Source organism: Arabidopsis thaliana, chromosome 3, assembly GCF_000001735.4.
Source record: "Arabidopsis thaliana chromosome 3, partial sequence".
In the NCBI taxonomy this organism is placed as follows: domain Eukaryota; kingdom Viridiplantae; phylum Streptophyta; class Magnoliopsida; order Brassicales; family Brassicaceae; genus Arabidopsis; species Arabidopsis thaliana.
This window is the reverse complement of record NC_003074.8, coordinates 20,127,884-20,145,859: the sequence shown is the minus strand read 5'-3', so window position 1 is coordinate 20,145,859 and position 17,976 is coordinate 20,127,884. Positions and strand designations below refer to the sequence as shown.

Here is a 17,976-nt window from a genome sequence, read left to right as displayed (position 1 = left end):
AGTGCGTGAGACGGCATGCAAGAAAAGTCGCAATGTAAATGTGTGGACGCGATCAAGCCACTACTATTGTATATTCTTCATAAAGTTACGAGAAAAGTCGTCTCTTAGACGATCGAGATGTTTGCGGACTTTTAATTGTACAGTTGACTTTTTATTTGATGACTATACAAAAGCTTATTCAGTTCACATTTATTAAAGGAATTTTCTGAATTATGACTTATGATCGTTGTGAAGAGTACGTGGATAAACATTTAATGACACAAACATTTTTTTACGTTTGTTGATGTAATGTAATTATGTAAACACAAACATTTTACCTACATTAGAATTTCTATTTCAAAAGAGAAGTAAGGCAAGTCATATTTTTATAAGTTCAATTTAATTATGATAATTCCTTTATTATATCATGCATGTCGTACAAAATACACCAAAGTCTAAACATTACATCTTCATTAAGTCCTGACAAATATTAAACAGTTATACAATAAACTTTAGACCCTAAATAAAGTCGAACCAAATCTAAAGTCATTTACAAATAAACTAAATCTCTAATTCAATAAAGCCCTTAAGTAATGTCAAATCTTTGCAAACTCTAACATTATACTGGTGTTGACGTGGACTTGGTCAGAAATTTGTGTACCTTGGATGCTTTCCAAACACAGACGCCTTCATCTCAGATCCGGGTTCGAACCTCAAGGTGACTCCACAGCATGCATAACTCATAACTCCTAACGTCTTTTTTCTGCAATCGGTAAGAGAAAACTGCAATCCAAAAGTTACTTGCTTCTTCTCTTTGACATCTTCCATAATGTATGTTCCAATCGAACTAATGTTTTCGTCGGAGACAACAACAGAAACTTTAAGAAGCTGAGGACAGCGGTATCGGAGGTTGTTAATAGTAAACAGCTTACTTTTGTGGAGGTGAGGTAAAGAGAGTAACATTCTTGTAAAGAAATGAAACTTGAAAGTCTCCTTGAAGACATATATAGTCACCAGGAAGATCTGCAGGGATCCTTATGGACAAATCCCACTTTGCACTAAGACGAGTCTATGTGATATTAAGCACCATGAAGTCCATAGAAGCTAATTCTACTTTTGGCGCCGGACGTTTGCATTCGTTGATGAGTATAAAAACGACCAAACCAATAATACATGCAATGACACAAACGATCAAGAATAAGCTGCAGATCCTCTTTCTTGTACTGGGCGTGGGTGGTGTTTCATGTGCCATTGTGTGCTATTGGTTTAAAGAGAGACGAGAAGATTTTGTTGGAGTGCAGGAGGAAGATGAGAGAGTTTGATTAATGTTAGAGATCCTCCTCAAGCCTCTTCCTCTCACTACTTAATCTCATCAGTCCTCAACTACTAGATTAAAGGCTTTCAACTACTTATCTGATCTTCCTTAAAAGTTTAATTGTTTTATTTTCATTTTCTTTTGTAAAGGTAAAGAAATACTCCGTTTTATTCTCACGTGATTTTTTTATCGTAGGTACATTTAATACAACTCCAAGTTATGACTGGGAATATATAAGGAAAAAAAAAAAAGAGAGCGTAATCTCCATTGGTGAGATATTTCAAAAAGTTTCTAAAAAAAATAAATAATGATATTTTATTATGATTTAACTTCTGTCCAATTATAAACACACATATACACATAGTCTCTTAATCATTATTCTAAAGTTTCTCTGCAGAGAAACTATTCTCAATCTCTCTTCTACTTTATTATCATTTTATATTTTTTAGTTAATGAGAAACTATATGAGAGACTACTGATGGAGATGCTCTAATTTCCGACTACTCCTACTATGTTTGGGACTCTTCCCATTGTACAGTGTTAAGGTCAAGGTCTGATACTAACATAAATTTAGAAGTGGCGTACACGCAAACTAGTGGGATTAAAAAAAAAGAGTATTAAAGATTTAAGAAAGAGTATTATATATTTAGTCAAATGGGTTATTATATACTAAATAGGAAACAAATTAAATTATGCAAACCGCACTTAAAAAGTTTTTTTATGTATAAGTTACTTCATTATCTAGACTCTTGAGTTATCCGATCCATTGATATTAATAAACACTGAAAGAATTTGTTTCCATTAGTTTAAAAGGAATTAAGCTTTTTAAGTGCATTTCACATTTTAAAAAATAGAAAAGAAGAAAGTAAAACAATGTTGTTTTTTAAGGGAATGTTGATCGGAAAAATAAAGTGAGTTTGTAAGCTTAAGACGTGTAACTTTTGAGTAAATTTCCGACGAGATATTCATTTTTGGCTTACATTTGTTAAATCGTGTAACTTTATTAAATTTTACATTTGTTATATTTTCGCTGCAACCACTTTTTTTCTTACAAAACGAGTGACTAAGTGGAGACTAAGAACAAGCAAAGCTACTTACAACTACATACAAGGGTCAAAATTTTCTTTGGTTCAATCCACACAACATGAAAACTCTATCAAATTATATCAAATATTTTAGTATAGAGGATATTGACATATCACATTCAACTCTTAAGAAACAAACAACAATGAAGATACTTTACACCATTAATTTTTTTAATAATTGATGGACAGCACTACATAGTGGAGAAGAGGCCAATGTGAGATATAACCCACCACATGGTAATGAGTATTGGGTAGTTTTGATACATTCCATAATATGCAACAATACATAATGCATTTATGTCGGTCTTCCACTTTCTACTCCTCACGTGAAACCTTTGATCTTTCTCTTTGAGAAAAAAAAAATTCAACTCAGTTTCTCGGATCTCTTAAACAATACCACTCCACACGTTCCTCTGCTATTTCCCTTATCGTTGTATAAATTGGATATTTATCAAAACTGTAACTATTTTGTTAGAATGAGAATCGGTTTTATCAATATACCGATTTTTTTTTTTTTTTGCTAAGAGTCAATATACCGATTAATCAGCTAGACTTCCAGTTTGACTTGATTACCATTCGATAATGAGTCTAAAAATTACAACACCTTGGGTAATGAGTTTTTGTGGATGGAGAGCAACGCGCATGTCGATAGAGAAGAGAGCCAATATTAGTGTGGACCCAAAAAACAGATAGAAACAACGAAAAAATAGGAGATGGAATACAGACTGTTCTCTCTACGATATACAAAACCCCACTCTTCATTTTTATATTCTTATTACTTTCTACACACTCATCGTATATCACTCACTATATAAACACACACTCACACATTCACTCTACAAACACTAGAAACCACAAAGACAAAATCAAGGTCTTAAACAATGAGATCCCATCTCTTGATTTTGTTAATCTCTCTCTTAATCTTGAAATCTGAATCCATAAACTGCAATGAAAAGAGCCATTCCTCAGATCTAAGAGTGTTCCACATTAACAGTCTATGTTCTCCATTCAAAACTTCTGTTTCATGGGCAGATACACTTCTTCAAGATAAGGCTCGTTTCCTATACTTGTCAAGCCTCGCTGGCGTTAGGAAATCATCAGTTCCAATCGCCTCTGGTCGGGCCATCGTTCAGAGCCCGACTTACATCGTGAGGGCTAACATCGGGACACCGGCTCAGCCCATGCTCGTGGCTCTTGACACTAGCAATGACGCTGCTTGGATTCCTTGTTCTGGCTGCGTTGGCTGTTCTTCCTCTGTTCTCTTTGACCCTTCCAAGTCAAGCTCCTCTCGTACTCTTCAATGCGAAGCTCCTCAGTGTAAACAGGTAACTAAATATTGCTTTATAGTTATACCCTCCGTATAAATTAGATATGTGCATGCATTCTCTGGATGGACTTGAAAAATGAAAACTATACTCAACGTAATTTTTTTGAATCATATCATACATTCATACTTAACGATACTTTTGTACTGAATAAACCGGGAAAATCGATATACAAAAAATACATTTAAATTATACTAACAAATAATTCGCATTTTTACTTTGTTCAAAACAAGATCTAATCAGAACATACATAAATGTTTCAAATCGAAAGAAAAAAAATGGTTAGTATTTGGACTTGATTATTTTTAACAAAACAAGAAATTTAAAACCAAAACCGAAATACGAACCGAATGTCAGGCGTAATGTGAATGCCTCTACGTCAATTTTTGGATCCATCTACACAAAAGATGTGAATGTGAACTTCGTTTTTGGCGTGTTATTACACCATGATCGAGAAGTCTAGTCACGGGTTTTGGACCTTTTGGTACCATGAGTCTAAGTCACGGGTATATTATTATTTATACAAGAAATTTATAAACAATCCAACTAGTAGAGCATATTTTACTGTTTGAACTTTGATCTATATATATACTTTGTCGTCATGCTAGTTAGGTTTTGCCTATAATACAAAAACGCCACTTACAACTGCAATTAAATAACGTAACACATCGTTAGTAGCGCAATTTAATAACCAGATCCAAGATGGATAAAACAATTCTTTATGGAAATACGTTGTTAAACTCAAAGAACAAAAAAAATTCTAAATATTAATCAATAAAGAGTTTTTTTTATTGCAGGCTCCAAATCCAAGTTGCACAGTAAGCAAATCATGTGGTTTCAACATGACCTACGGTGGTTCAACCATCGAAGCATATCTGACACAAGACACACTAACATTGGCCAGTGACGTCATCCCAAACTACACCTTTGGGTGCATCAACAAAGCTAGTGGAACATCGTTGCCAGCGCAAGGACTCATGGGCTTAGGTCGTGGTCCATTGTCTTTAATCTCACAGTCACAAAATCTTTATCAGTCTACATTCTCGTATTGCTTGCCTAATAGTAAGTCCAGCAATTTCTCCGGATCACTAAGATTGGGACCTAAGAACCAACCGATCCGGATCAAGACCACTCCATTGTTAAAGAACCCTAGAAGATCATCGCTTTACTATGTTAACTTGGTTGGGATTCGTGTCGGAAACAAAATTGTGGATATTCCTACAAGTGCACTCGCCTTTGATCCGGCCACCGGAGCCGGCACCATCTTTGACTCGGGTATGGACTTCTCAACCCTCCTTAATATTTTTTATTTTTCGCTTGAGAACTGAAAAGTCGTGCGATGGAAGTAACCTAATTGCTCTGCTCTCTCACACGTAACACGTGATATTTCTGGACTAAAAATGATTTTACAATCAAAACAAAAATGGCCAATCCAAATTTTCATATAAAAATTATATTTTAGAAAAGAAATTTGATTTTTAATTACAAAACACTTTTGAATGTACGCAGGGACGGTCTACACAAGGCTAGTCGAACCAGCTTACGTGGCGGTGAGAAACGAGTTCAGGAGACGTGTTAAGAACGCAAACGCAACTTCACTAGGAGGTTTCGACACATGCTACTCCGGCTCCGTCGTGTTCCCGTCGGTGACGTTTATGTTCGCCGGAATGAACGTGACTCTGCCTCCAGACAACCTTCTCATCCACAGCTCCGCAGGTAACCTCAGCTGCCTCGCCATGGCTGCAGCTCCGGTCAACGTTAACTCTGTCCTTAACGTCATCGCTAGTATGCAGCAACAGAACCACCGAGTTCTCATCGACGTTCCAAATTCCAGGCTCGGAATTTCCCGTGAAACTTGCACCTAAGTTTTATCGATTTGTATTTTTGTTTTCGGTCGATTTCGTAATGCGTTTTGAACTTTTGAATTTTGGAAACTATATAAGTTAATGATTTTTGTTAATTCTCAAACGATTGTAAAATCTTTCGTATGATTTTCTTTCGATGTTCTCTGTTCAAAAAGGATTGTACTCATGAATTTGCGGATGCAATAAGCCTGGAACAGAGGACCTTTATTATTTTAAATATATATATGTTCCAACTTCCAAGTATAATCATATGCATCAACTTCATGAGAAAGTACCAAAATGTCAACAAAAAATGATTATGCCTTGGAAGGCATTTTCATCACCCAAATGAGACTGAGAAGTTCTAAATGGCGCGTTAAAAATCTACGATGATAATCTTGTAGACCCCAAAATGTCCGATGTGCTGCCTTGAAGTTGCATAGTTCATCATACTCCACTAACGAGGAAACACATTCACTCTTACAACAAAACTTCTCTCATATAGGTAAGAAAAAAGGTGTGAAAATTAAAGACTTGTCCTAATATTTGGTACTTGTAATATTTGGATGACTTGATAATTAACCAAAGATTTTAGTGAACACTAACCCACAAAATTTCTGAATGTTTTGAAAGATATACACTTTCAATAAGTGAAAAAGGAACAACCCCGAATTAGTATCTTTGCGCAAACATGAGAGAAGAAAAAGAGTGGAACATAGAATGGGTGAGAGAGTGACAAGTGTAAACCCCACTTCCATTAGGTTCATTCCCATCTTTGCCAAATGGATTTTGCGGTTTGGCTTGACATCAACGCTAACAGCCAGACTCACTCCACCATACACCTAAAAAGAGAAAAAAAGCATACAAAAAGGCTTTTATAGCTAAATGAATAAAAGCATTTGCATCAGAAGATTTTTGAAATCATTATTGTGAAAAAATAAAATCAAAAGTAAAACCTTTTTTCAAGTTGACAAATAAAAGAAAAGAAACCCTATTTTTCAATGGTAACCCACTTTCTCACATTTTTCTCTTTATTCTCCTCTATAGTATGTGTGTGTGACGGGTTGCTCCACTAACTTTTGTGAAGGTAAGTATAAAGCCGGTGCAATTATGCGTTTCTCTGTTTGTATTTGTAATCTTTATACAAACCATAAATTGGAACAAAGACTAAAATGACAGTAACAATATAAGTGAAAAACATAATTTCATTAGCTTTAAGTCACGAGGCACGACCATTGAACATGCGAGAAACGCGTGTACCCAAACTCATTGGTTAGTTTTGAGAGCAGCAGCGTATTCTTACACAGTTCTCATATGTTTAACTCCATTCACTCTCTCAAAAGGTTCCCATCTTTATCAAAAGACTTGCTAAAATCTTCTCTTTCTTTCTCCTTTCATCACACTCTTGAGTCCTTGTCTCTGTTTTTAGTCACCTGAAGAAAAAATATATGGAGAACGGAGAATCTAACCAAGAAAATCTCAAATCTCTCAACCACGACGAATCGCTTAAGAAGCCATCTGCTTCCTCCGTCGTTGTAGATAGGTTAAAACGTGATGAATGGAGCGAAGGAGCTGTTTCGACTTTACTCGAAGCTTATGAGTCAAAATGGGTTCTCAGAAACAGAGCCAAGCTTAAGGGACAAGACTGGGAAGACGTGGCTAAACACGTGTCCTCACGCGCCACTCACACCAAGTCACCAAAGACTCAGACTCAGTGCAAGAACAAGATCGAGTCCATGAAGAAACGGTACCGTTCTGAGTCCGCTACTGCTGATGGCTCCTCTTGGCCTCTTTATCCTCGTCTTGATCATCTCCTACGTGGAACTCAGCCTCAGCCTCAGCCTCAAGCTGTTCTGCCTCTGAATTGCTCTGTTCCTCTGCTCTTACTTGAGCCGCCGTTGCCTGCGGTGGCTCATCCGCCGCAGATTTCTTACGGATCCAACGGCGTCGGCAAGATTCCTAAGGTCTGATCACCTAAACTAACCAAATTTGGGAGATTTTCTAATGAAGTTATTTTGTGTGTAGGAAGACGGATTCAAGCCGGAGAACAAACCGGAAAAAGATGCGGAGATGGATACAGACAGTAGTACGCCTGTGGTTAAAACGAAGGTGAGAGGGAAGAAAGTGAAGAGAAGATATAAAGAAGAGAAGGAAGAGATCGCCGGAAGTATACGGTGGTTAGCGGAGGTGGTGATGAGATCAGAGAGAGCAAGAATGGAGACGATGAAAGAGATAGAGAGAATGAGAGCTGAAGCTGAAGCTAAGAGAGGAGAATTGGATTTGAAACGGACGGAGATAATGGCGAATACTCAGCTAGAGATTGCTAGAATCTTTGCTGCTGCAGCTTCTTCTGGACAGAACAAAGGTGTTGATTCTTCATTAAGGATCGGAAGAAATTGAGTTCTGCTTTTTATATTGGAGACTCAAGATGTTGTGTGTACATACCAAGTGTTGTTTTGTCAAAATTTCTCAGAGAGAGACCAATAATTGTTTCCTGGGGTAGATGGCGATTTCCACATTTCTACCAGCAAATGTATGCTTTTGCCATATGAATATCATCAATCTTTAGTCAAAGAGATGCTAATACTGTCTCAAATTTGTGTGTGTTTAAGTGTTTTAACTCTTCAGGTAGAGATTTACAGAGAATGCTTGGTAGATAGTTCGGTTCGATCAGTTTGGTCGTGTTAGAGATTGTAGTGAAAGAGAAAATAAGTCTTAGCAAAAGAATGCGAGACAACTGTCTAGTATTAGTGGAGATGAACCAGCTTTTTCTCTTTGCATTTCTAATATGGAGTTTTTTTTGGATGGGAAATTGCACTATGATAGTATGATTAGTGGTTCTAGTCTATGTGTTTTGAATGTTAGCAGTTAGATTCTTGTTAGGGATAGTTGATGAAAAGAAACCTAAATTTGTAGTGGTGGACACATTGTTCTCTGCTGTCTAGAGAGTGGCCGTGACTACTAGACCCACCAACCGGCCTAAGCTTGCCTGTATAGGGGTGGGAAAAAATAGAATAACACCAAAAATGAAATGCTCAAATGACAAAATCAAAATTGATTTCCTTCAAATATATCTAACTAGACTATTGTTTGTAAAAAAACAAAACAGAACCGAATCGTAATTGCACAAATGACTAAACCATATATTCTTCCCAAAAAAAAAAGACCAAACCGTATACGAAAGGTTTGATTTGGTATCGATTTAAAAAGAAAATCTGCAAAACCGGAAAGAAAAACAAAACAAAACTTAAAATCAAATTTTCCAAAACTATATATGTAAATTACAAAGTGTAGGGAAATGTGAAATGTTCTAGATTCTTACTTGAGTTGAATTTTGAATGCTGCATTTGTAGAAATGCAAATTTGTGTACAAGTCAGAACCGGTGTAAATTAAATTGACCCGGTTGCCGCCAGATTTAATTCGCTGAGAGTACTGTACCGGATTTGGTTCTCTTCCGGTTTATTCCAAATAATAGTTCGGTAACAGCTTTGATTGGTTCGTTTCTTCAGAGTCTGGTTTGGGACTTGGGAGGGAAGAAGATCTCGTTCCCTCTAAGCCATGAATCGTCGTAATCGTGGCTCTTCTTCTTCTTCTTCTAGGGTTTCGAATACTTATGGGAACCGCCAGTTCTCTGATAACCCGAGGACTGGATCCGGCGGCGGAGTTAATGAATCCTTTCAGAGAAGATCCGATGCACCGCACAAACGAAACAATGAAAAAGACGAATCAAAACATAAAGACGAAGATCCTGCTGACGTTTCATTGATTGTAGGAACTTGTTCTTCTATGTGCCCAGGTAATCATCGAACTACGTTAGCTGCAGATAAATTACCAATTGACCTGAGATTCCGCTAAAATTCAACCCTATCCTGCACCTGAATTGGATTTGATCTAGTTCTTAGGTCAATTAGGTACTTTCCCTTCATCAATTCATGATCCTTCCGTGCATCGGCAGTTCAGAACAAAGAATTATCTTTTGCTAGGGGTTTAGGTAAAAAATTACACTTGAAGTACCAAAAAGAGTGTGTACAGCTTCATCTAATATGTTGTTTTTGGTATCAATAGAGAGGGAAAGAGTCACAAGAGAACGCCTGCGTGATCTTGCAGTGTTTGAGAGGCTTTATGGAAACCCCTCAAAATCATCCACAGAGATAGCTGTCAAAAAGGTGCGGTTCACATTGTACAGCTTTGAGTTTTCATGTCTCTGGTGCTAATGTGGGAAACTTTCACCTTCAGCTTTCTATATTTGACATGTCGTATCTATTCTTCGAGAGAACTTGTTATTGAAAGAAATTTGATGTTGAAATTCTTCATCTATGCAAATTAGAATCCATAACTTATTGGTCAAGATGAATAGTTTGTACTACTTATTGGGAGATACCAGCTGCTATGCAATGAGGTTCATTTTTTTCCAATACCAACGGCATTTATACTCTCTTTCTGTGTTCTTGCTAGTTTTGCAGAACCCTTTCAGCGGCGGATGTTCAGGCATCGGATGTAAGACCGCTCCCAGTTTTAGAAGAAACCCTGAGATACCTTCTAAGTTTGCTCGACTCCAAGGAGCACCCGTTTGAAGTGGTTCATGATTTTATTTTCGATAGGACAAGGTCTATTAGACAAGATCTTAGCATCCAGAATTTGGCCAATGAGAGAGTGATCTACCTTTATGAGGAAATGGTATGGTTTGACTTTTTTCTAACTCTTTTCTCTTTCCTGGTTCGGTAAATGAATTACACTGAGCATGTCTATTTTGTCTTTAGAATTGCTTTCCTTGGGTTTTGTTGACAGTCGTTTGTGTGTTTAACCCTCTGCTATTACCAAAAGAATATTTGTAAGTTTAAGATATTTTGACTTAATGTGTTGATTGTAGTTTACATAGTCGTAATCTTAATCAGGATGCTCAAATAGGATCATTTTTCTTCTTTTGTAATTTTCATAGAAATATATACCACTCTGATTGATCATCCTCTTCTGATTGGTAATCATCAGTTTGTTTTATTTTCTATAGAGTTCCGTTGATGTTATTATTGTTGACTCCCGAATGGCTTCTGTAACAGGTAAAATTTCATGTCATATCTCACGAGAGGCTTCAAAGTTGTAGTGGTACAAGTATTAGCTCAATGCATCACTTGAACATGGAGCAGCTAGCAAAAACTCTTACCTCTTTGTATAATATATATGATGCAAATAGAAAACCGGACTATATCTACGAAAATGAAGCCGAGTTCCGCTCACTCTATGTGCTGCTTCATCTCAATCCTAGTAGTGGAGTGATGGTTGTTTTCTGGTTTCTTTCTCCTTATTAATTTGTTATCATGTCACCTTCTTTTTGCCATTGATAGAAATCGTTGAGATTATGATCTGCAGGGGGAACCGCTGTCTTTATGGTTTCGCAAGTTGACTTTTGCTTTGGTAAAATCCAAGGAAATATGTTTTGTACGAAACCTTTTAAGGTAGTCTTATGCTGTTCAATCATTTGCGTATGAGTTATTTAATTTGAACAAATTTAGGAAATATGAATTGAAGTATAATGATACCTGTCTTTTCTCTTAATTTTTTCTTCCAGATTATATCGGATGGGCAATTACAAGAACTTCTTAAGTAGAACAGCTTCTGAGGCGACATACTTGCAGTATTGCATAAGTGAACATCATATTAGAGAGGTGAGCTTGCATGGATATAAATATGTAGTTATGTCCTAGCTCTCAGGGATAGTCTTTGTGGGACTTTAATTGGTAGCGGCTAATGCAATATGAAATGAAAATAAACATGAGAAAGATGATATAGAATAAGTTTGTACTAGAAAATATTACCGGTATGGTAAAGCAATTATATAGTTACATGGAATGATATTTGCAGTAAATTGTTCAAATATATGGGTGTGTATAAAGTGGCTATACATGGAATGATATTTGCAGTAAATTGTTCAATTATGTTGATCATTTGCTTAATGTTTTCATGGTAAAAGATGCGATTAGTGGCTGTCCAATACATAAACAATGTTTGCTACAAGCTTCAACCCTATCCTCTCTTGCGGTTATCTCAGAACCTGAAGATGAAGGTGATAATACCCCTATGACTAAATATTTCCCTGTCTTTTTTTTCTATTTTCGTATTGTTGGTAAACTTGAAATGTCATAAGTCAAGTTTGTATATTTCAGGAGTTGGATGTTGAATCTTTATGCCATGAGTGTGGTCTTGAGACATGTACTGATCCTGATGGGTTCACTGTTTTACCCGTGAAGCAGTCAACCTTTCGTAGTCCAGAGGACAAGTTCAAAGTTTATGATTTGATTGGAATTGAACGGATTAAGATGTCGATTTGAACCTCTTGCATGTTGTAATGCTTCATACTCTCTTATGATAAGAAGAAATTGAATTTCTAAAACACCTAAGTTATATAATCTTATATCAATCAGATAGTATCCATATATATATGTAAACTACAGAACTTGAATGGGTTCAACTGGTTATGACATTTTGGTGACTAAACCATTTCTTAGAAAATATCCGACCGGATACGGTTAAAGGATTGATTGTTTACTTTTTTTTTTTTTTCACAAAGCTAATTTTATTATCAGCACAAACCATATCAGATACATAAACCCGAGTGAATTACGGGACGACAAAGCCGGCAGGATATAATCCTCCGGTACACAAGCCGGCGAGGAATGAAACCCCGACACTAAGCCCCGACATGGGGAAACGACGTAGAAAGACAAAATAAAACATGATTGATGATTTTACACATAAACATAGTTCTCTCTTTAACCAAATAAACCAAGATCGAAAATTAACTGGCATCGGAGATTTCGTCGGAGATTGAGACACCCACTTTAAGAAAATTTGATCTTCTTGCCTTACTTGATAATTAAAAATCTTCAGAAGAAAAACCTTGGGATACTTTGGATGGCAGACGGTGGAAACTCAGCTAAACATGCAGAGACCGTCGAGAACGCCGTGGCCGGAGATATCGACTATGCGACTTGAACCGGTAGAAAGAACCCAAAATCTGGGCGGATTTCGCCCTAGATCCGTATTGTTGAAGCTGTGTGAGGAAACCCAAAATTAGGTCACCCAACCCGAATCACCACAACACCGACAGTGAGTGGCATAGAGCGATCGTGATTAGGCCAGGGAGTATTTAGTCAGAGAAGAAAACCACGCTAATTTGCAAAATCACCAATCGAAACTATAGATCTAATAAGAGAAATTGAGGAGGAAACGAAATCGAAACCAACCCAGAAATCTCCTTAACCACAACTTAAAGAGACATAACTGAACATAAACCAAAAAGCCAAACCGACGTCATGACCGTGGTGGCTCACAACGCCGGCGGAATTGAAGCGGTGCTTTTGTTTTTAAGAGAGAAGGAAGAGGATATATTTTTTTTTTTTTTTTTTTTTTTTTTGAATATTAAAAATTGTTTACTTATGTTAGCTGATTAATATTAGTAGTATCAAAAACCGTCTGTTACAATTTTCCGATAAGGCCGTCCAATTGGTTCAATTGGCTTCAGCCCGACATCCACCGGCTTAGTATGCGGCGATGGTCGGCTTTCGTCCAGTAAATCCGGCTCCCATTAGCGGTTTTGGCTGGCTTGGTATTTTCATCTGCCGTGAATCGCTGCCGTGAATCGGTTTTATGCCGATTTCTTTTAGTCCTCTTTAGTTTATCTTTTAAAAATCTCTCTGATCTATGTTTGGTGGTGCCAACCTAACAATTTCTCGTTCAACGGTGGTCTCCAACTAGCTCCTTGAGTTTTGTTTTGTTTTATGTTTCCGGTGGTTTCCAGTGAGGTTATGCGGATATCTAATCCGACCAGATCGGGTGGATTTGCTGCTTTTTCTCTTGGATGTTCTCAAACTGGTTCTTCAGATCTTTGGTTACAACAAATCTTCATCGGTAATTATGTTCAATGTAATGAAAGAAGACTTGTTTCCAGCATATTAAGATTGCCTGTAGCTGTTTCAACATTCTCCGGTGACAAGCAACAACAAAAAACGATGCTTAAACTTTTTCCGGCGTCGATTGTGTTTACAATAGTCGGAGTAATTAACGGCGAAGGATGACGGAAAGTTTCCAAGCTTTTCTTGCAACACGTTTCATCTACGTATCTTTGTGTTTGACACGTGTATTGAGCAAAATTTTATCTTTAAGTGATGTAGCCATTTGGGCCATTAATGGGTTGTAACCATTGTGATGTGGATTTTAATAAAACTAAACCTTCAGTGAAAAAAAAAAAAAAGCTGATTAATATTAAAAATCCAACCAGTTTATAATCCAGAACAACGGTTTTCTTAAATTGACTAGTGACCCAAATTCTTAAATAGGCTACAAAAACCGCAGGCCCATTTAGTAATATCTATTTTTCGTTTGACTGAGAGAAAACAAAACACCATCCAATTCCAACGCACAAAAAAAAAAAAAAAAAAACTTATCGGAAACAGAAAAAAGAAGAGAGAGAGCTATCAATCGATCATTGATTGATTGCAGAGAAGCAGCGAAAGAGACATTTCCAAATCTAATCTCAATCCAATCCAATTCAGGTTTTTTCCATCTCTCTCTGTTGAGCTACTTCTGAATTAGCTTCTTCTATGTTCGATTTCCAGCTGTTGATAGTTTAGCTAGAGAATCAATTTCGAATTTCATCTTGAGGAAGCAATTTTAGTAATTTAGGTTTTGAATTTTCCTTTTGAGGTGTTGTAGGGTTGTTGCTACCTTCACGAATGACGACGACTTCTGTTTGCCCGTTCTCGAAAGCTGCTCGTCCTGACGATGGGTCGACTCGAAAACAAGGCGAAATTACCGCTTCTGGTTGTCCTTTTTCTAAAGCTGCTCGTCCCGACGATGCCTCTGCTCGAAAGCAAGGGGAAACGACGGCTTCTGGTTGCCCTTTTTCTAAATCTGCTCGTCCTGACGAAAATGGGAGTAAAGGATGTCCTGAACAAGAAGGAAACTTGAATAAGGACTCTACTGATTCTGCAACGGTACCTGCCAAGTGCCCTTTTGGCTATGACTCTCAAACATTCAAGCTTGGGCCTTTTAGCTGTATGTTATGTCAAGCACTTCTATATGAGAGCAGTAGATGTGTGCCTTGCACACATGTGTTCTGCAAGTAAGCCATAGTTGCTCGGCCGCTTATTTCTTTTTTGGCTCATGATTGGGTCTACTTTTCTTATACTTTGTGGTTTCTTGAATGCAGAGTATGCTTAACACGGTTTAAGGACTGCCCTCTATGCGGTGCTGACATTGAAAGTATTGAAGTTGATGAAAACCTTCAGAAGATGGTTGATCAATTTATTGAAGGCCATGCTAGAATTAAGAGATCTGTCGTCAATGGAACAGAAAAAGAAGAGGTCGAAAATGATAACAAAAAAGTGATTTACGCTGACGTTTCCATGGAAAGAGGTTCTTTCTTGGTGCAACAAGCTATGAGGGTGAGTTCTGTCTCTAAATTTTGTTGACCTAACCGATGGGATTATTCTCTTTTGCACCACTTACATTTGTTATGATGTCCCGCTGTGAGATCTTGTTCTAATTCAACTTGTATGCGCAGGCATTTAGTGCCCAAAATTATGAAAGTGCTAAATCAAGGTTGGCAATGTGTACCGAGGACATTCGGGATCAACTAGGGAGGGAGGGCAATACACCAGAGTTGTGTTCACAGCTTGGTGCAGTCCTTGGCATGCTTGGTGACTGTAGGTATGATATTGTCTTCTTTTTTATCCCAAGTTGTTTATTTCTAAGATGTATCCATTCTCGAGTTTCTGTGAACAATTAAGATTATGAAAACAACGGTGCTTTCGAATGTGGTCACCAATGTGGTCTTTTATGATCCCGCTTGAGCCACTTTGTTGTTCAAATTGATTTTTTTTAATTTGGAGTTTCTCAAGTATGTGGCCCTTCCTTGGCAGTTTCCTCAATTGATAGTTTCTCAAGTCGACTGGTTGTTGCTTTCATCTTGCTTAGAGTGCGCATGGCACTTTGGGAAATACTAAAATAATTTCTTTCTCGTTTGAACTAGATTCTGGTTTTCTAGATGGACCCTGTCTACATCAATTGACTGGAAATATATTCATATATTCAGATTTTTCTGTATCCTCTTATCATTTGCATACATCTTTCTCTGTGGTTCAATCACCTCGTTCAGAATAAATGGAAAGGAGAAGCAACAGTACATGCTTGGTTCGAAAAACCTACTTTATACATAATCATTTTCTCCTCCTGAACTGTGTTATTTTGGCCAAAATGTTTGATCTTCTGTTTGGTGTGTTGAATTTTTTCTTTTTCCGGGACTTAAGTTTGATGGTTAAATTATTTTTTGTTGTTGTTGCAGCCGAGCGATGGGAGACTCAAGCTCTGCAGTCAAGCATTTTGAAGAGAGTGTTGAATTCCTTATGAAACTGCCGTTGAATGATTTGGAGGTTATAGCACATTGGTTCTTGTTAAATTTTGATGTTGAAAACTTTTTACCTTTTTGCTTACAATTTTAACTTAACTTGCAGATTACACATACACTTTCTGTCTCACTCAATAAAATAGGAGATCTAAAATATTATGACGAAGATCTACAAGCTGCAAGGTCGTATTATGATAGAGCTTTAAATGTCAGACGTGATGCAATGAAGCACCACCCAAATGCTCCTTCACAAGTAAGTGTGCCCTCATACAGTTTTCTGTTTTTGCTCTTCTTTGTTTTGTCCCAATGTTTGGTTAGCTGAACTGGCTACTCTTAGTCGCCATATACATTTCAAGGTCTCGCAGAAAAATATCTGTTGTTAGCTAAGTTATTGACTTATTGTAGCATTCGTGAAGGCTCTTTTGTAGATCGTAATCTCTCACTCTCTAGGCAGAAAGCGTTTATTTATGTGATTGTTACATCTTGGTGTTCATTTGGGTCCAGGCAAAATGAATTCAAATGCATTAAAAGATATAGAGATTAACTTAAGGTGCTAGTGGATCAAAGGATCTGAAATACGATGTAAAGTGAAAATAGTATACTTGTTCTCAATGTGTTCAAGCGGGTTTCTTGGTTCACTCTTTTCATTTTACTTATTTGTTACTTTACCATGAATGTTCAGAGAAATTCTCTAAATAGTTTCCTAGATTTTATTCAAGTCAATTGCTATTTTGTTGCCTGGGTTGAACTGAGGTTTAGGTAACTGACGTGTTGTCGTTGCAGTATACATACTTGGATGAGGTGTCATTTAATTCTCTGCGATAAAGTTACTCTCTTTTGGATACATATAATTAGATTTACGTGCATTGTAATTGGGTTATTCTGTTGGTTGGAAATCTTCTCTTTGTTTTCTTATTTTATACTTGATTTCTTGCCTAGAGAAATTGGAACTCAAATATAGTAAGCAAAGGTCTGTCCGGAAGTAGAAATTGATTTCTTTTGTTATTTCTACATTTTTTATGTAGATTCTGGATGTGGCTGTTTCCTTAGCCAAAGTTGCGGATATAGACAGGACTCTACAAAATGAAGTTGCAGCGACAGATGGGTTCAAGGAAGGCATGAGACTGCTGGAATCTTTGAAACTGGACTCTGAAGATTCTGCTCTCGAGCAACGGGTAAGATTCTTGCACGACTCCCTTTTTATTTGTATCTTATCCAAAGCTGCTGAATGTCAGTAAAACTTTATCTGACAAATGTAATTTTAACATGCATGCAGCGGCTCTCTGTACTGGAGTTCCTTAAGAAGCAAGTAGAAACCGATGCTGAAACTGCACTCTAAACCGATGCAGGCTTAAGTACGTATATAGAAATTATACCTAAGTTCTCGTCTGTGGCATTTTGCTGAATAAAGAAAGCAAAAATGTTGTATTTGCGCTCAAGGGACAAAGAAACAGAGTTGTCTGTATGTTGTGAATTGTGATGGTTTTCAACTTTCAATGCACTAATCTTGCAATGTTAAATTGTTAAGCATGATTGTACTCTATGCACTTGTGAAATTTAAAAATTAAGATATCTTAAGCGGCTACAGCTGTGAACTGCTTTCTATTTCTTTTCAGTGCAAAATGAGAAAGAACCCAACAGAGATTGAGAGATGATGTGAAAGGAAAATGCAAGTATTTGCAAACTCAATCAGCTACAAAGAGTATAAATTGCGACAACAAAAATTTGTCTTTGTTGTTTTGTTGAATGAAGTTTTTCTTGTAACTACTCTTACAAAAATAAAAACATAAACATAGTCAATCCCTAAAGCCGATGATACTATGCAAACGACAAAGATATACTAACTCCAACGCACGAATCAACAAAATTAGGTCACTTTTACGAAAATAAATCTACATAATCAACAAAATTAGGTCAACTTCGTTCTATTTGTAAAGCTTTTTTCAGTATTTTTTTCTTTAATATGTTCACGTCTTTTAACTGTTCATATAATTACGTAACTAAATCTTTAACTTCGTATGTAAA

At 36.9% G+C, this 17,976-nt stretch overlaps 6 protein-coding genes and 1 non-coding gene across 11 annotated transcripts; 5 read left to right on the top strand and 2 right to left on the bottom strand.

Moving 5' to 3' along the window:
- Positions 1 to 370: 370 nt before the first annotated feature.
- On the bottom strand, positions 371 to 1,462 carry AT3G54410 (hypothetical protein (DUF1163)). The gene has a single exon (NM_115301.3). It carries the CDS (start codon positions 940 to 942, stop codon positions 625 to 627), a length of 318 nt encoding a protein of 105 aa, NP_191009.1. The 5' UTR covers positions 943 to 1,462; the 3' UTR covers positions 371 to 624.
- Positions 1,463 to 3,096: 1,634 nt separating this feature from the next.
- On the top strand, positions 3,097 to 5,835 carry AT3G54400 (Eukaryotic aspartyl protease family protein). The gene is made up of 3 exons (NM_115300.3): positions 3,097 to 3,704; positions 4,502 to 4,979; positions 5,214 to 5,835. The coding sequence occupies exons 1-3, from the start codon at positions 3,261 to 3,263 to the stop codon at positions 5,567 to 5,569; spliced, it is 1,278 nt and encodes a 425-aa protein (NP_191008.1). The 5' UTR covers positions 3,097 to 3,260; the 3' UTR covers positions 5,570 to 5,835.
- A 780-nt stretch (positions 5,836 to 6,615) lies between these two features.
- Positions 6,616 to 8,283, top strand: AT3G54390 (sequence-specific DNA binding transcription factor). Of its 2 annotated transcripts, NM_001339665.1 has the most exons (3): positions 6,616 to 6,891; positions 6,978 to 7,512; positions 7,574 to 8,122. In NM_001339665.1, exons 1-3 carry the CDS (start codon positions 6,863 to 6,865, stop codon positions 7,946 to 7,948), a joined length of 939 nt encoding a protein of 312 aa, NP_001327946.1. In that variant the 5' UTR covers positions 6,616 to 6,862; the 3' UTR covers positions 7,949 to 8,122. The 2 variants fall into 2 exon arrangements, with proteins under 2 accessions (NP_001327946.1, NP_191007.1); NM_115299.2 differs by having other exon boundaries at positions 6,711 to 7,512; positions 7,574 to 8,283.
- Positions 8,284 to 8,852: 569 nt separating this feature from the next.
- Positions 8,853 to 11,967, top strand: SAC3C (SAC3/GANP/Nin1/mts3/eIF-3 p25 family). Of its 3 annotated transcripts, NM_001203157.1 has the most exons (9): positions 8,853 to 9,345; positions 9,445 to 9,503; positions 9,615 to 9,715; positions 10,005 to 10,226; positions 10,607 to 10,825; positions 10,917 to 11,002; positions 11,116 to 11,212; positions 11,518 to 11,610; positions 11,711 to 11,937. In NM_001203157.1, exons 2-9 carry the CDS (start codon positions 9,482 to 9,484, stop codon positions 11,873 to 11,875), a joined length of 1,005 nt encoding a protein of 334 aa, NP_001190086.1. In that variant the 5' UTR covers positions 8,853 to 9,345; positions 9,445 to 9,481; the 3' UTR covers positions 11,876 to 11,937. The 3 variants fall into 3 exon arrangements, with proteins under 3 accessions (NP_001190086.1, NP_851016.1, NP_001319745.1); NM_180685.3 differs by lacking the exon at positions 9,445 to 9,503 and having other exon boundaries at positions 9,049 to 9,345; positions 11,711 to 11,967; NM_001339664.1 differs by having other exon boundaries at positions 9,058 to 9,345; positions 9,445 to 9,715; positions 11,697 to 11,966.
- A 142-nt stretch (positions 11,968 to 12,109) lies between these two features.
- AT3G54366 lies at positions 12,110 to 12,974 on the bottom strand. Its single transcript, NR_143955.1, has one exon. It is a non-coding gene; the product is annotated as an other RNA (non-coding RNA).
- Positions 12,975 to 13,324: 350 nt separating this feature from the next.
- Positions 13,325 to 13,792, top strand: AT3G54363 (uncharacterized protein; the record flags this gene model as incomplete). Its single annotated transcript, NM_001125364.2, has 1 exon — positions 13,325 to 13,792. One exon carries the CDS (start codon positions 13,325 to 13,327, stop codon positions 13,619 to 13,621), a length of 297 nt encoding a protein of 98 aa, NP_001118836.1. The 3' UTR covers positions 13,622 to 13,792.
- Positions 13,793 to 13,891: 99 nt separating this feature from the next.
- On the top strand, positions 13,892 to 17,733 carry AT3G54360 (zinc ion binding protein). Of its 2 annotated transcripts, NM_001339663.1 has the most exons (9): positions 13,947 to 14,098; positions 14,259 to 14,667; positions 14,755 to 14,989; positions 15,109 to 15,254; positions 15,889 to 15,976; positions 16,058 to 16,204; positions 16,977 to 17,126; positions 17,228 to 17,306; positions 17,568 to 17,733. In NM_001339663.1, exons 2-8 carry the CDS (start codon positions 14,279 to 14,281, stop codon positions 17,288 to 17,290), a joined length of 1,218 nt encoding a protein of 405 aa, NP_001327012.1. In that variant the 5' UTR covers positions 13,947 to 14,098; positions 14,259 to 14,278; the 3' UTR covers positions 17,291 to 17,306; positions 17,568 to 17,733. The 2 variants fall into 2 exon arrangements, with proteins under 2 accessions (NP_191004.1, NP_001327012.1); NM_115296.3 differs by having other exon boundaries at positions 13,892 to 14,098; positions 17,228 to 17,575.
- The last annotated feature ends 243 nt before the right edge of the window (positions 17,734 to 17,976 follow it).